Source organism: Crocuta crocuta, unplaced genomic scaffold (genome assembly GCF_008692635.1).
Source record: "Crocuta crocuta isolate KB4526 unplaced genomic scaffold, BGI_CrCroc_1.0 scaffold3, whole genome shotgun sequence".
Taxonomy (NCBI): domain Eukaryota; kingdom Metazoa; phylum Chordata; class Mammalia; order Carnivora; family Hyaenidae; genus Crocuta; species Crocuta crocuta.
This window is the reverse complement of record NW_027529934.1, coordinates 8,387,879-8,405,300: the sequence shown is the minus strand read 5'-3', so window position 1 is coordinate 8,405,300 and position 17,422 is coordinate 8,387,879. Positions and strand designations below refer to the sequence as shown.

The 17,422-nt window shown below is 43.1% G+C and overlaps 1 protein-coding gene across 3 annotated transcripts in view; it reads right to left on the bottom strand.

Annotated features, from left to right (window-relative positions):
- NPL (N-acetylneuraminate pyruvate lyase) overlaps positions 1-17,422 on the bottom strand; it is a 35,229-nt gene that overhangs the window by 9,209 nt on the left and 8,598 nt on the right. For all 3 annotated transcript variants that reach the window (XR_013334913.1, XM_077763237.1, XM_077763238.1), the window contains exons 3-9: positions 14,232-14,305; positions 11,752-11,839; positions 8,371-8,428; positions 3,044-3,119; positions 1,454-1,546; positions 555-703; positions 386-432 (exon numbers count right to left, since the gene is read on the bottom strand). Coding sequence is in view for 2 of the 3 variants with exons in the window: in XM_077763237.1 (XP_077619363.1) it covers positions 386-432; positions 555-703; positions 1,454-1,546; positions 3,044-3,119; positions 8,371-8,428; positions 11,752-11,839; positions 14,232-14,305 (585 nt within the window). In the remaining variant the exon portion in view is untranslated. The remainder of the gene's footprint in view (positions 1-385; positions 433-554; positions 704-1,453; positions 1,547-3,043; positions 3,120-8,370; positions 8,429-11,751; positions 11,840-14,231; positions 14,306-17,422) is intronic.

The following is a 17,422-nucleotide window of genomic DNA, read 5'->3' as shown; positions in this document are numbered from 1 at the left end:
TCTCTGAGGCCTGACTGCACCTCCTCCTCTTCAGTTTTATGTAATTTTCCAGTAGTTTATACCTTATCTTCCTCTACATTAGCTCCTTTGAATGGGTTTCTGTTATTAGTAACTGAATACTTTCTGACAGGTTGTGTGCATGCTCTCGGCTCACGTGCCTCAGCTCCAATTGCAGCCAATGCTTGCAAGGAGGATGGCTGAGTTAACAAACTGCTACGCCCTACATAACTCCTTTATATTGAAAGCCGGGGGAGGGGAGGGAGGGGAGAAAGGCAACTTTTATTTAAAAAGGTGTCCATGTAAGAAGTATAACCACTATGCGGTGACTACCTCTCGCCGGGGCACTCGACATTTATAACTGTTGGGAAAAACGGGTCAGGCTTACCTGCCCACCGCTCCAGTAGCTCCCATCACCAGGGCACTCAGTAGTTGCTAATCAAAAACAGACACAGAGCATTCGCTTTTGTGAACAAGAGAAAGAGAGAAGATGCTGCTCTATAAACAGCTTTATAAATTGTTCCAGAGGGCAACTAACGTGACAGGTGGCAACTTACCTCATCCACCCCAAAAAGGAAAGCAAACTGCTGCTCGCGATTCTGATCCACACACTGCCCGAAGTCTAAGAGATCTGTGTCACTGAACTTCAGCCCTTGGAAGGTGGGGATCTTCTCCTGAATCCCGTCCAACAATTCCTCTGCACGAACTGCTCAAAACAGTCAATGCCTCACTAATCTGCACACCGCCAGGAAATGTCAGATGTGCCAGAGACTGCATCTTGTAGGTCCCCCTGCATCTGCGCAGAGCGCCAGAACCTGCTCTCGGCTGATCGTCATGCACCCTCACCTAGTGCTTCCTTCCTGTACACTTGGTCAAATCATAGCCCTAAGCCTTCTATTCTTTGAAGATAACACCTGAATGTTTCCAAAGCACAACTTCTGTTTTTTTTCTTTTAAGGAAGTAGAAAGGAATGAAATAATAGTAAAAAATAGTAAAAAATAACCTAAGAAATTCCATCTAATTGTAACAATCTTTTTGCTGGAGAAGCATAGTAAGGATAACAGGAAAGCTAGAAGAAAAGTGAGGAGGGCTCAGGGTACCTTCCTGTGTTCCAGGCACTGAGAATACAGTAGGGGACACAGTTGATACAGTCTTTCTCCTTGAGAAAGTCTTACTGGCTTGTGTCTTCTAAGAAGTGGGGTGTGTGTGATAGACACAACGTACCTGCTTGAAGTGCCTAGGGGTCAACTTGTCTTTCACATTTAAAAACTTTCATTAGAAAGTAGTGTCAGTGATTGATAAGACTAACTTATTGTGGATCAATTGGAACCAGCTGGTCAACAATATTATGCTTTGATGACATGGGGTGAGTGGGATGGAATGAGAGTTTTCTTAGCAAAACAGGGTAAGATATGAGAGATGGAGGTACAGAAACATTGAAAGAAGCCGTACTTACTCTTCACCCCTGTCAAGGCGGGAATGTGATAGTAATAAAATGGCAATGCCGGGGCGGCAGCAGCCACCTCCTTTAGGAAATTAATCAAGACATCTGAAAGAAAAGCAGGAAAAGCCATGGTGTGAACAACATATCAAACACTGGCATTCCCTGGTGGGGGAAAAAAGTGAACCCATCTAAGGAAATGCAACCATCTCTCTCAGAAGCTGAAAAGTCTTGATCACTCTTGCAATCCCTGGGATTGCTATGGCAATGCCATTGCAACTCACTCCATTCAAAGTTTTACTTTCCTTTCTGCAGAAAGGCCAAAATAAGATGATCACTTTCAAACCATACTAAAATACTATTAAAAAACTGGTGCAAACCTTCGCACGTATTAAGAGAAGCTCATGAAATACTCTCATAAATGCCAGAAGCCCATCAGGAGGGCTCTTACCCCACAAGGGCTAAATGTGATCAGGCAACAACAAGGAATTCGCATTAGGATTAGAATCATCAAGTTTTGACTGAGAACATTTTACAACAAAAAGATAAATAACAGTTGCTCTAAGAGGGAAGTTCTACGAAGAGTGGCCTATCTCCCAATAATTCAGCCAGAGGCTGATTCTTTCTCTGTCTGGGGAGAAATCCAGGTATGGCGAAAGAGAACTCACTCTACTTTACTGAGGGATTGCAATTTCCTACATCATCCACTGTGAACTTCAACTGCAACATTACTGCAGATGATAAATAAATCTAGCAGACGTGCTTACACCTTGGCTAGTGGAAGAGAGAATCTTTTTTTTTTTTTTAATTTTTTAACATTTATTTATTTTTCAGAGTCAGAGAGACAGCACAAGAATCCGAAGCAGCCTCCAGGCTCTGAGCTGTTAGCACAAAGCCGGAGGCAGGGCTGCAACTCACCAACTATGAGATCATGACCTGAGCCAAAGTCAGATGCTTAATCGACTGAGCCACCCAGACATCTCTAACTATGTATTTATGTAATCACGTGTGCAATTATGGATTGTCTGTTTTCAATCCTTTCAAAATTTGCATTTCTTTGTTTCTAATCAGGAGGATTAAAAAGACTCAGTAGTCTTGTGTAGTAGTAACTATAAAAGTAGTTTCCATAGAGAAAGCAGAGGAGAAAGCAATTAACTTGTTATTTTGGGAGACAATGGATGTTTCTGTGAAATCTCCCTCAAATTCATTACTCATTCAACCTTGAACAGAATGTGTATTCTCAAGATGCCCATCACTTAATATTCCTCTTTTTTGAGAAAACTGGTCCCATGCTTTGCCATGTTACCCTGACACTCTGCACAACCGACCAGACTAGGAGTGAACACCTGACTCAAACAGGCACCTATAGGCTGATCTCGGGCTTGGTGGGTGACCCAATCAGGTTGCTTGGCAAAGTCCTTCTTAAAGGAGTCTTTTCTTACATGGACCCAGGGAGGCCAAACATTCTGGACCACTGCTATATACCACCACAACTCCTCGTTGTCAGTCTATAAAGCTTTACCTTCGTGAGTTTCAGTATAACCATTCTGAATGAAGGCAAAAAGAAATGGCCCATGTGAGGCACTGTGTGGACTGTCTACTTACCTTTGTTCCATGGCTTGAGAAAGAAAGGTGCGATGACAGCGATGCCATCGGCTCCTATTTCCGCTGCATGGCGGGCCTTTAAAAGAAGAAAGAAGACCATTGTGGGTCTAGTCGTAATTCCGATGTGTGCATGCAGGGGTTTCTCCACATCCCCAAGCAATTCTCTAATCCCAGGTGTGTGTCCTACATTTCTACTCAACTCTGATCCTATCTACCTGGAGACAGAATCAGATTCCATAGGTTAAGGACTCAGTCCTACAACACTACTCCACCTCCCCCAACTTTAGATGCCCACCAGAAACCCAGGTTATCACCTGTGCTTCTGGCCCACTGGATACAGACTGGGGATTCCAATGATTCCCCACTTGGGTTGATTAATTTGCTAGAGCAGCTCACAGAACTCAGAGAAACAGTTTACTTACTAGATCACCAGTTTCTTGTTAAAAGGATATTACTCAGGAACAGCTAGGTGGTAGAGATGCATAGGGCAAGGGACAGAGAGAGGGCTTGTAGGTTCCACATCTTCTCCAAGTGCTAGTGTGCCACTCTCCCCAAATCGCCACATGTTTACCAACCTGGAAGCTCTCTGAAACTTGCCCTTTTGGGTTTTAATAGAGGCTTCCCTGCAGAGCTACTATTAATTAAATCACTGGCTTTTGGTGACTGATTCAAGCTCCAGTCCATCCTCCCTCCCAGAGGTAGAGGTCAAGTAGGACTGAAAGTTCCAACCCTCCAATCACATGGTTGGTTCTCCTAGCAACCAGCCTCCATCATTAGTTGCATTCTTTTTTAATTTTTTAAATGTTTATTTTATTTTGAGAGAGAGAAAGAGACACACGGTGTGTAGGGGAAGAGCAGAGAGAGAGGGAGACACAGAATCTGAAGCAAGCTCCAGGCTCTGAGCTGTCAGCACAGAGGCCAATGGGGGGCTTAAATTCACAGAGCACAAGATCATGACCTGAGCCAAAGTTGGACACTTAATGCACTGAGTCACCAGGTGCCCCTCTTAGTTGCATTACAAAAGTCACCTCATTCACATAACCAGAGACACTTTTATTGCTCTCATCACAGAAAATTCCAAGAGTGTGAAGAACTCTGTGCCAGAAGCTGGACAAAGACCAAATATATATTTATTATAAATTACAATATCACTTGGAATAAATGACTTATTATATTCACCTATAGTTTAGATACTGAGAGTAGCAACAAACTTCAAGTTTGCCAACTGATGCACAACTATAGAAAATAAGCCAAATTTAATGATAAATGTCATTACCAGGAAAATCCCAAATTGCAAAGCAGACACGCCTAGAGGTGACTTGTGCATTTAATCTTATTTTTCTTCAGTCTCCATCAGTACAAAAAAACCTTGCTAAAGGAGACATGAGTGGTTCGTTAATAGAGAAACTTGCAGGTGTAANAATTTAATGATAAATGTCATTACCAGGAAAATCCCAAATTGCAAAGCAATTTGCACCTAAACTCTACTACATGGCAAGACAGTGTGTACAGTGACTGTCCTCAAAAAGAATGAGTTCCCTGAGGGCAGGGGTCAGATTTTACTCACTCTTATGTTTAGTTAGTTAATCATGGTGCTGAGCACATAGCAGGGACTTGCAGATTCCTTTAGAACATGTCCCACTACCTAAAAGGGAAACAAGCTTCCCTTTCAGACTTTAATATCTATACTTCATAGATGTGATTAGCTTTCTGCAGAAGTAGGAGAACCAAAGAGAAGACTGGGATATAGTTCAAAGACCAATTGTGACATTGGGTGTAATTTCATTAACATGGGGTTAGAATGTAATATATTTGAATCATTTGTTTTAGCACTTGGTTTAGGGCAAGAGTAGAAGGGTAACCTTAGCTGGAAATAAGGAAAAAGGAAACAGCTGAAAGACAGTTGATGGCAGTGCCCATTCAAACCCCATCCAGTGGAGTTATAATTAAGCATATACCAAATTATTGTCTCATTGGTAAGATTATCCCCATAGTAGGAGATTATCCCTATAGCAAGGGATTATCCCTACCTATAGCAGGGGATTATCTCTATACTCTTCTAGTGGTTAGCCCAAGAGGATAGTCTTTCATGTCATGACATGACAATATTTTAAAATTTATATCACACATAGGAAAGGAAAGCAAAAAGAGATGGAAAAAAAAAAAAAGGTTTCCTACATCACACTACCTAAATTGAAAGGCCTATCAAGCATAAGAAGGATAAATCAAGTCTCCAAGTTCCAATTTTAAGCTTGTTAAGCAACTATCTAGCAATGTCCTCCTGTGTGGCTTGCCTAACAGTGCTGAATTGCAATTTTGCAAATATATATTACGCATCCATTTCTAAATTCAGCAATGGGAAAAATAAAACCCATCAAGAAGATGTTGAGACCCGATCAAGTCATGGTAATCTTTGGAATTAGAATATATAAATTTGAAAACATGGTTAATTTAGCAGTGATCCATGTACTGGGCCTTCTGGTAAACACTGCAACATTGTTGAGCTTTCTTTTGTTACCCAATTCACAAAGTCCTTGAAACCATGTACTTTTCTGCCAGCAACTTTGACTCCTATCTCTACCCTTTGCTCCATCTAATCTGCTAATCTTCAAACCTAGAGCAATCCAATTGTTTGTGTTCTTGAACCTGTGTTCTGGTTGAAGACTATACCTAGAAAGAAATTTCCATAACCTAGTTGAATGCTGATATGACAAATTTATGACTTACAGCTTCAGTTGGCTTTCAGCACCACTGGGCAATCCTTTTTAAAAATTTAACTAATTAGGGCTGCCTGTCTGGCTCAGTAGGAAGAGCATGTGACCGACTCCTGATTTCAGGGTTGTGAGTTCAAGTCTGCCAAATGTGTAATGTATAACTTACTTAAAAAATATTTTTTTTGGTGACAAAACCACAAAAAATTGACCACTTTAATCATTTTTATGTGTACAGTTCAGCAGTTATAAAATATATCTCTACACCTTTTCTTTCTTTTTTCAATTTTAATTTAAATTTTTTATTTTATTTATCTTTTAATATAATTTATTGTCAANAGCGGGAATGCAGTTGAGGACGGGTGAGAAGAAAAAGATTATGCACATAAAGGAAGACACACTGTACCACTATTCTGAGGTTTTCTCAGATTTCCCCAGAAAAAGGAAAAGACCATTTCCTTCTGCTGGGCCCTCAAACATTCTTATCTATTTCAGGTAGAGCACCTAAATTCNCTTTTCTTTCTTTTTTCAATTTTAATTTAAATTTTTTATTTTATTTATCTTTTAATATAATTTATTGTCAAATTGATTTCCATACAACACCCAGTGCTCATCCCAACAAGTGCCCTCCTCAATGCCCATCACCATTTAAATTTTTTAATTTTGAGAGAGAAAGACAGAATGTGAGCGGGGGAGGGGCAGGGGAAGAGAGGGACACACAGAGTCCGAAGTAGGCTCCAGGCTCCAAGCTGCCAGTACAAAGCCTGATGTGGGGCTTTAACCCACGAATCTCAAGATCATGATCTGAGCTGAAGTCGGACGCTAAATGAACTGAGTCACCCAGGCGCCCCTCTATAACTTTTCATCTTACAAATCTGAAGCTCTACACTCATTAAACAATTCTTCTTTCTCTCTCCCTCTAGCCCCTGGTAACCACCATTTTACTTTATGTTTTTATGAATTTGATTACTTTAGATACCTCATTTAAGAAGAATCATATCGTATTTGTCTTCTAGTGACTGGCTTATTTTATTTAACATAATGTCCTCAAGGAGGTTCACCTACATTATAGCATGTGACAGGACAGATTTCCTTCCTTTTTAAGGCTGAATAATATTCTACTGTATTGTTAAAAAGAAAATCACAGGACCCAAATGGAGTCACTTATGTTAAGGCCCCACATCAGCAAACCAAGACTTAATACATAACCTGACTGCAGTTTCAATCCTCCAAGGAATGTAACCTTTAAACTGTCAACATGGAACTTCCTGGTCAGCACTAGGAAATCTACTGCCAGACCCGACCCCTTTCATTCCCCTTAGGAAGATGGCCTTGCTTAAAATAATGTGTTCTTTGCTAATAATTTCCTTTTGTTCACTCCCTCTCCATCTTTAAAAACTTTTCTTTTTCCAGAGCTCAACAGAACTCTTTCTCTTTTTTTAAACTTTATTTATTTTGAGAGACAGCGAGAGCACGAGCAAGCAGGGGAGGGGCAGAGAGAGAGAGAGAGAGAAAGCCAAACAGGGTCCATGATGTCAGCACAGAGCCTGACATGGGGCTCCATCTTATGAACCATGAGGTTATGACCTGAGCCAAAAATCAAGAGTCAGATGCTTAACAAACTGAGCCACCAAGGGGCCCCAGAGCTCCCTTCTATTTGCTAGACTGGATGCTGCTGGATTCATGAATCCCTCAATAAAGCCAATTGGATCTTTTAAATTACTCAGCTGCCTTTTTGTCCTTTAATAGTATGTCTATACCACATTTTATCTATTTATCCACTGATGGGCATTTGGGTTGTGTCCGCCTCTTTACATTGTAAAAAATGCTGATTCGAACATGGGTGGGACAGTCTTCCTGTGTTTCAGCTCTCCCTTCCATTCTCTCAGGCAGTGACCGCTCTTCATGCGTGAACCCCATCTACAATCTCCTTCATGCCCAGCAGGTGGCTTTGCTCAGAGAAAACTGAGGATTGCCCAAGTTCTTCTCCTGACTTGCAAACTGAGCTCCATCTATACCCACTCTTATTTCTGCCACGGGAGTTATCACCTTGGGCTACTCTCATCATGGCTCTGTGCCTGCTTCTGCATGGTGACCTCCCAGAGGTGCCTCATCTCCTATTTCCCATGACAGCGTCCAATATATAGCAAAGATGGTATGGACTTTAACTTCAGCATAAAAAAAGAGCCCCTTCCCTTATGTGGAATCTAAAAAATAAAAGAAATGAACAAATAAAAAAATGGAAACAGAGATATATAATACAAACATAAATGCAGAGAACAAACTGGTAGTTGCCAGAGGAGAGGGTAGTGGGGGGATGGGCAAAATAGGTAAAGAGGATTGAGAGGTATAAACTTGCAATTATAAGGCAAACAAGTCACAGAGATGGAAAGTACAGCATAGGGAATGTAGTCAGTAATATTGTAATAACCATGTATGATGACAGCTGGTGACCACACTTATCCTGGTGAATAGGGAGTAATGCATAGAATTATCAATTCACTATATGAATTTCACTGAAATCAATGTAACATTGTACATGTCAACTGTGCCCCAGTAATAAAAGAAAAAGGAGGACCCTACAATGGTCTCGCCCAGATGGACCTACATACATACCAGTTCTTGTGACTCCTTCAAGCTCAATGCTCCTACGTGAATTACTACCTGATCCAATCTGCAAAAGAGAAAACACTGCTGCATCGCTTGGAAGTTTAGAGTAACACAGAAGGGCTGCACTATCCTGGTTTGTGCTGGGTTTGGCAATCAGCTAATGTCTCACTAATCTCAATCTCAAAACCATTAAATTTTATAGTGGTCTCTTTAAAACTAATCTAGTAAAGAATTAAAAAAAAAAAAAAAAAGAATGTCCAGGGAATAAAATTTAAGGCCCAACCAAGCAGAATTCTGAAATCCATAACTGATTAATTGATATCTGAATACTGCCTTTGATGAAGTGCTGTTTTAGATGGTGTATTTGATGGTGATAGGTGCCTGGAGGTAGGTGTTAAACAGACATCTTTTGATTGGAGATAAAAATTAAGAGGTTCTTCAAAGAGTGCATCCAAGAACTACATGAGAATTGAAAGCTTTCCCCTATCTTGTAAGTCCTCAGAATCTGGCCTCTTGTAAGAGGTTTCCTCTGAGACCCCAATATTCATCTTCAGAGGTGCTCTGTGTGACCCCATGGGTGGAGGCCATGGTGAGACAGGTGTGCTCAGGGAGGGTTAGTAAAACTCCGCTGTGAGTCCAGTCATCCCAGCGACTCCCTGAATGACTCACATGCCATCCTCAAAGGATGGAGACACCACATTCTTGTTTAGGGCTGATCAGTGAGTCCTCAGTGATTCTTTTTTTTTTTTTTCTCAGTGATTCTTGATTGATTAAATCTCAGGTGAAATGGGCCCTCACTAAGGAGGCTGATGTGATCAGATTTGCGTTTTTTTTTTTAAATGTTTTATTTATTTCTAGGAGAGAGAGAGAGAGACAGCGTGAGCAGGGGAGGGTCAGAGAGAGAGGGAGATACAGACTCTGAAATAGGCTCCAGGCTCTGAGCCGGCAGTCAGCACAGAGCCCGACGCGGGGCTCGAACCCACGAACCGCGAGATCATGACCTAAGCGAAAGTCGGACGCTTAACCGACTAAGCCACCCAGGCGCCCCCAGATTTGCGTTTTTAAAGGAAAAGTCTTCAGAAGGGAGAAAGGAAGGCTGACTGATGTGCGCTACTCTTACCAGCAGCTTGTCTGCGGGACCTCCTCAAACCGTTCATGGCCCTTCTCCCGGCTTAGGGTAGAACAAGTCATCCATTCCTTCCCCCATCCGCCCTGCTGCTAGGGGCTGCTAGAAAAAAACCACCCTACAGCTTTGATACCAACTCGTAATTTCCCAATTCAGGACAATGAGGCTCCAAAAAGCCTTCTGGTCATCAGGACTGACTTCCCTTCCAATTCCCTGCAGAGGCTACTTCAAATCTGGACTACTCTCAAGCTCTAAATTCCAGCCCAAAGTCTTGTTCCTGGCAGACGTTCTCGCTTCAACATACCAGAAATACAGATGTTTTGTACACAGGCTGCCCCCCTTTTCCTCCTCTGAGCCTCTACACTTAGTTACCTCCCCAACTATGCTTTCCTCCCAGCTTCTTGGCTCTCATCCTATGTTACTCTATCTACTTTTGGTTTCATTTCAAGTCCCCCATCCCCCCAGAACTTCCCACCAAAGGGAGCACTGTCTCCTGTTAATCTTTTCTCCCATAACAGTGTCTTCTCAGCAGAGAAACATGCTCAGAACTACCCTGCTTTACACCTAATTACCCTTCTTTTAATCTTGTTTCTTCCTCCCTAATCTACTACTCCATCCCTCTTTCCCTTCACCAGAAAACGTTCTGAGAATGAGCTGCACTCACGGCCCCCGCCTCTGCACGCCTGCTGCCTTCTACGGCTCACTGCAGTCTGCTTCTGTGTCAACAACCCACTGGCTCCGCTCTCTCTGAGGTCATCGGTCACTGTCACTGCAAACCAAGCGGTCTTCTCAGCCCTCCACCTACTGACTTTCACAACATCCAATATTTATAACAAATGTGATAACAAACAGCATCTACTGCCAAGAATTACAATGAATTCCTATGTAATACTTGGTACTGTGTGCCGGCCACCATGTGAATCATCGCCACCACCTTATAAGATACGTATTTTTATTCCTATTTTATAGGTGAAGCACAGGGCGGTTAAAGGACTTGTCTGAGTTCAGAAAGCTAGTAAGAGACAGGGCCAAGACCCAAACTCAGGGAGTCTGGCTGTACAGTCCCTGCTCCTAATTACCGTGCTACATTGGCATGCTCTGAAACCATTCTTCCTTTTTTTTCCTTTTTCCCTTTTTGTGACTGAAACCATTTCCTTAAGTGGTGGGATTCACCCCTGACCTCTCTCCTGTCCTTCTGAGGGCTTTCTGTCTTTGCTCCCTTCACTTTCTCCCCATTTCTGGTGCTTTTCTTAATGTTGCTCTTTAAACTTTCCTCTTTTCTCTGTCCATGGTCTTTAATCTTCTTGGGCCCACTGGAATTTGGGCCCAAATCTGACTGGAAATGAACTGAAAGCTGATGGAACATCAGGAAATGTGTACGGGGACATGCATTCAGACTTGGCATATAGTGTCAGAGTACTCAAGGTGTTTTGAAGCCACTTAAGGATCTCCAAGGAGGTCATGGGCTTCACACTGACAACCTCTGCTCCAGTCTCACTTGGGATTTACCTCCAATCTTTGCCTCCACCTAAGGCAACTCACTGCCTTCTCTGATCCCTGCTTATGCTAGTTATAACAAGAATCAGTGTTAAATTTTGTGATCGGACATCTCTATTGGATGGCAAGCAACCTGAAGGCAGGGACTCTGTTTCATCTCCCCAGTGCCAGCACAGTGCATCACACATGACAAGTAAAGCTCGGTTAATCGAGTGTGCTTTTGAATGGATCCTGTCCTATCTGTTTACCATGGCATGAACGGAGCATTATAACAAAAATATATCATACACTGAGGTTTAGAAAATGCAGAAAGTTTCCTAAGACTACAAAAGGAAGGACCACAGAGAGCATGCTAAGTCATATGCACAGAGAAGATGCAGGGAAGCCAGGGCTATATAAGCACCCACCTGAGAGGGGAAGAGGGGGCAGGAATTGTTCAGAAGAGCCAGGGGGCAGCAGAGTCTGTCACCAGCCCAACCACCTCTTATCCCCCTCAGTCCAGGGACAGGTAACCCTTACAGACGGATAAGAGGCAGCTTCCAGCTTCCAGATGAATCCTTTGGGAGCCAGGTGGGCCTCGCAGTCTGGCTGCTTCCACCCAGAAAGGAGGGGCGCTCCTCTGCCTCAGTGCCTCGCTGAGGTGCCAGGATTCCCATGCCTTGGGCCTGACCTCTGACCAGAAGGTGGGACGCTCGTCATCAGAAAAGGGCAGTACTCCACACAGCTGTCTGCAAGGGTCCCTTTATCCTGGTGGCGCCACTCACTTGTTCCGCCCTTTCGTTATCCATTCCTCTGCGACCTGGCGTCGCTCTGAGACGCTCAGGGACAGGCCTTCTCCCGTTGTGCCATTCACTGCTCCAAACAGAGAGTCAGTCAGTGGGGCCAACCGATTCCTTTGGCTCCTCCAGCAGCAACGCTGGAAATGCAGGGTCAGAACTGCCTGCTTACGGGGGAGGGACGTGGGGAAAGATCAGAGGGTGGAATCTGGGCAGGAGAATGCCATGTTTCCATTTTTATCTAAGACTCTGTCTTTTTTCTTTTTTTCTTTTTTTTTTTTTTTTTTAAATGTTTTATTTATTTCTAGGAGAGAGAGAGACAGCGTGAGCAGGGGAGGGTCAGAGAGAGAGGGGGTCACAGACTGAAACAGGCTCCAGGCTCTGAGCTGGCAGTCAGCACAGAGCCCGACGCGGGGCTCGAACCCACGAACCGCGAGATCATGACCTAAGCGAAAGTCGGATGCTTAACCGACTAAGCCACCCAGGCGCCCCGACTCTGTCTTTTTTCTATCTTCACCTTGGCCAAAGCAGCAGGAAGGCTAATTTATGACTTATAATTACAAATCTGTCCTTGCTATCAGGAACAGATAGCAAGTATTTGAATGGAGACTGCTCTCATTTTAGGCAAATCTCCAAACACACCACCAAGTTCTATTATCTGGGCTTGAATGGCAGGAAAATCAACACCAACCAGAGCTAGGATGTCAAGGGGGTCATATGTGGGAGTTACTTATGAGGATAGTGGTGCATACTGCAGATCTAAGATGACCTCAGTCTACAGCTTAACATGATGGCAGCACTCCGGACAACTTTTAAATGGTAATTCATAATTAAACACCAAGGATATTAATATTTCTTGAATAAGCACTCTTACGTATTCACTTATTCTCACAGCAACCCTGCAAAGTACAAATGATTTTTCTCATTTACAGATGAAAATATGAGGCTCTGAATCACTAAATAATCTAAGTTTGAATCTGATCTGTGTGCTTCCAAAACTTTCCTTGCTAATACAATAATCTATGATACAGGGGCGCCTAGGTGGTTCAGTCGGTTAAGTGTCTGACTTTGGCTCAGGTCATGATCTCCCGGTTCGTGGGTTTGAGCCCCGCATCGGGCTCTGTGCTGACAGCTCAGAGCCTGGAGGCTGTTTCAGATTCTGTGTCTCCCTCTCTCTCTGCCCCTTCCCGACTCATGCTCTCTTTCTGTCTCAAAAAAAAATCTATGATACAATGTATCATAGGAAATATGCAACCAGCACTAGGATACATTACTGGGGCCTAAGGCATACGGTAGCACTTTAGATCACCAAATACTGAGCACTCAGTTGGGGAGAGAAGGGGAGGGGAGACCAGGAAAGGGTGTTTTTTATCATTCTTTTGCGGTCTTGAGAAATTTCAAATAGGCTCTACTAGTAGGAATCCTCCTACTTTTTTCTCTACACCCAGGGAAGACTGTGGGCTTTTGATGAGTAAGAATCTGTCCTCCTCACTATAACTTGGAGCTGTAGGGGGGGGACACCAAGTGGTTCTGTAATCAGGTTGTGGTTTTAACATGTGGCCTGCACACCTTTCACAGAAGTTTTAACCTCCTTCAATTCTGACCTTGTGCTTCCAGTTTTTAAGGGGCCCCTCCTGGTAGAGCAGTAGCTGAGGAAAAAGATGTAGTGTCCAGTCTATGGGGTCCAGCACCCAGAACACAACACAAGGGGTAACTCAAACACCAGTAAGCATAGTTCTCAGACCTGAAATATTCAAGGTCTGATTAAAAAAAATTTTTGTTTAATGTTTTATTTATTTCTGAAAGAGAGAGAGAGACAGCATGAGCAGGGGACAGTAAGAGAGAGAGGGAGACACAGAATCTGAAACAGGCTCCAGGTTCTGAGCTGGCTGTCAGCACAGAGCCTGATGCAGGGCTTGAACCCACGAACCGTGAGATCATGACCTAAGCTGAAGTTGAATGCTTAACCAACTGAGCCACCCAGGTGCCCCTATGGTCTGATTTTTTAATTTCCACCATCTATGAAATAAGTGAGGGTACTGCTAGACCTGTGATTCCCTTGTGGGCTGCATGCAGTCTTTCTACATTTACCCAATGAAAGTCTGGTTGAAATCAGGATAAAGCCCATTCTTAAGACAGAGAAGTCTGGATTTTGCTGTTACTCTACCATTTCTTGGCTCAATGCCATTAAGCACCCTGAATAATGTATCTGGGTCACAGATTTTCTTCCTTACGTGGGGACAAAAACAATACCTTACCTGTTTTGAAGGTACACCACCAAATTAGATACTCTCTTGAGGTGCCTTTCAGGTCTAAAACGGATGAGTCTATAAATTTCACAAATTTTACATAGCTTAACCAGTAACCTGTGACACAAGACACTGTGACCTCCTACTAGTAACCAGGTGAGAGCTACTCTCTAAGGAGTCAGCTAGAGATATGTAGGGAAATCTCTAAAGATGACTCACCAAAAATATTCTTCACTCCCTGTTCTTCCACAAGATAGTCCACATACCGACCAATGACTGAAAAGTTGATTTCTCTAAAGGATACAGGGGGAAAAAAAGAAGAAATGCATATTCAGACTTTTTTAGAATATTATTCAACCAATCCTCAAATCTATAAACTGCTCCCCTTTGTTAGTAGTCATTAAAAGTCCACCCAGCCGGTGTGTAAAATTCTTAATCTGCTCTAACTGATGCCTGAGATTTTCCCTTGTTTTTTGAGTCTGATGATTTCTCTACTTGTCCACATATACCTCATGTAATGAGCAATACATCATTATTTATCAGTAAAGGCTTTACATTTAAATATCCCCACAATCTTTAAAAAGCAATTACCTAGCAATCTTTTGCCCTTTTGGGGAAGAACAATGGTCGAGGCCATGGTGAAATAGGAATTTAACATTTTCCATTTGGTGAGAAGCAATCACCTTTTAGGCTTACAAGACAGGAAAATTTGATCTTAACAGTTTAAAAATTTTAGCACTTAGTACTTGAGACAGCAAATCAAAGCTTCGATTGTATTTGCCAGTTTTAAATCGAAAAGGCTTAACATTGGAGAGGAACTTGGCTGTCACTGCCTCTCAAAGCACAGTCTGTGGAAGAGCAGCACAGGCATCTGGGGTCTGTAAGAAATGCAGAGTCCCCGTCCTCACACAGTCGTCCCCAGTTAACATCCCCATGGTAACAAGATTCCCTTGTAATCTGCATGCACTGGACAGTTTGAAGAGCAATGACCTTGTAAGGATCTGATGCTTAACGCCATAAGGGCTCTTTTCCTTAAAATTATATTGACTTTAAAATCTAGAAACAGACTCACGTACATCATATAAAATGACCTGTTCTCAATCAAAATGCAGATGAGGATGATGGGGGTTAGAAAGTGAAAATCCAACGGAAAACCGTGCTATGGCTAGCAGGTGTTAAATGCCATAGAACCCATGGTTACACTGCCAAGAACAAAAAGTACTAGTTGGCTTCCATTTATATTGTTGTCGATCGGGGCCAGAAAATCTTAGTTTAATTTCAACCTTATGAATATCCTTTTCATCTTTGCTTACTGTATTCCTTAACACATGAAAACAAAAAAGAAAAATCTGATGCATAAAGCAAGGACATCAAAGGATATTTGTCATAGATAATAGAAACACTAGAGATAACAGCAAAGAATGCACAGGCAGACACTATCCACAACATGCAAATAACAGCTAATCAGAGCCAGTCAATTGGGAAAAGTGTGCTTTAGAGCAGTTATAAGGCCCCCAAGGGGAAACAGACTCCCTCTGTAACAGCTCACAGCATAGCCTCAGAGCACTGCCCTCCGTGCCCCACTTGCTCAAATGCCAAATCCTGGCCTCTCAGTCTTGCTAAGCAGGGAGGCTCCCTCTCCAATTCAGGCCAAATTTAGGTTGTTCTCACCTAAAGGGAGGATGGTCGAGTTATCTGCCTAGACAATCCATCTCAATGCCCTCACTTAGGTCAGCGTGACCTGTTCGACTTGGAATGTCGATGTTCTGACCATTTGGAACCCGCTCCTGTCCATCAGCTGTCCGCCGCTTGTAATAAGCTCTGAGATGCAGGAGAATCAGTAGAGGCTTTGTTTGTGCACGACTAACCCTGATTTTGACCAGTAGTGTCCATCTACTGATGCAAGCAACCAGGAAACAGCTCTGGCAGGCCCAAGGGACTTCCAAATCACAGGTCGGAAGCTGGAAATAAGCCTGGTGGGCAACTATCCGTCTTGGAATCACAGACTCAAACCAGTGGCTCCTGTACACATTCACTGAGGTCTTGACACCTCCTCAATTCCATCCCGGGCATGTACTCAAGACCACCTAGAACAGGTCTGGCTTTGTCACCAACGAGGAGTCCATGGGGCTCTGGGTGGTCAGGGGCTGGCCGGTACTGTACTTGAATGTGTGTTTTTTTGGTTTAGTCTAAAATTGTGCATTTGGAAAGGGAGGCTGGAGAGCTTGTTTCCATTTTCAGAAATGTTTAAGGAGAGAAACTTAGTGTTTTTGTGTGTGTGTGTGTGTGTGTATCCTGTGTATCCCCAAAGAGAACTCTAAGCTCAGCAGGGACCTACACCAAGTGGGCCTATAATGGTCTAGTACACATGCTCAGCACCCTACCTGGTTCCAATGAAATGCTCAGTCATTATTGCTGTTACTACTCCTCATGACAATACCCAGAAATACCTCACACCCTCAGCAAAGTTCACATCTCTATTACTATGAGAATCATTTTGAAAATTGTTTATGCTCACCCTCCCGGCTAGAGCAAGGACTTCCAGAAGGCAGACCCTGTGCCTTTTATACCACACAAGTCCTAGTTTGCACCTGGCATTGTACAGAAGCTCAATGATGGTGAAACACCCATGATCTCTGCCTTAAAAGCAGCCTATCTCCTACAGCTGCAGGATACAATTAAATCTAACCATTATATTAACTTAGTAAAGGAGATGGCATAGTATATAAATAACTAGAATACTGAGAAAATATGTTTAAGACTATGAGTGAATTAAAAAGTATACAGGGGCTCAGAAGAGGCAATAATTATTCCAATCAGGAAGGCTGGGAATGGAGGCTTCGAGGAGGTAGATTTGGAATAAATAGGATGAAATCCTACATTCCTCCTTCCCTTGGACATTCTTGGGTTGCTGTCGATATGGCTCTATTCTGGGGCTCTTCTCTTTCCAAGGAGTTGGCTGCACCCTTAGGCAGATATAGGCCAGCATGTGGAGCCCACATTGCCTCTCCTTTCTCAGTGAATTCCACACTATTTTAGGGCTTCAGTGGGTAGCGCTTCCACCTACACTGACCCCCTTCCCACTACTTCTTTAAGGACTTTTCTGGATGGCAGCTACAATTTCACTTGGGTTGGGAATGCTCGGGGTGATAAATTATCTATCCCTTCAAGAAAGCAGCGTGTTGGGGTGCCTCGGTGGCTCAGTTGGTTAAGCGTCTGACTCTTGGTTTTGGTTCAGGTCATGATCTCATGGTTTCAGAGTTTGAACCCTGCATCAGGCTCCAAGCTGACAGCCCAGACACTGCTTGGGATTCTCTCTCTTCCTCTCTCTTTGCTCCTCCCCGGCTCACACTTGTGTGTTTGTGTGTTCTTTCTCTTTCTGTCAAAAAAAAAAAAAAAAAAAAAAAAAA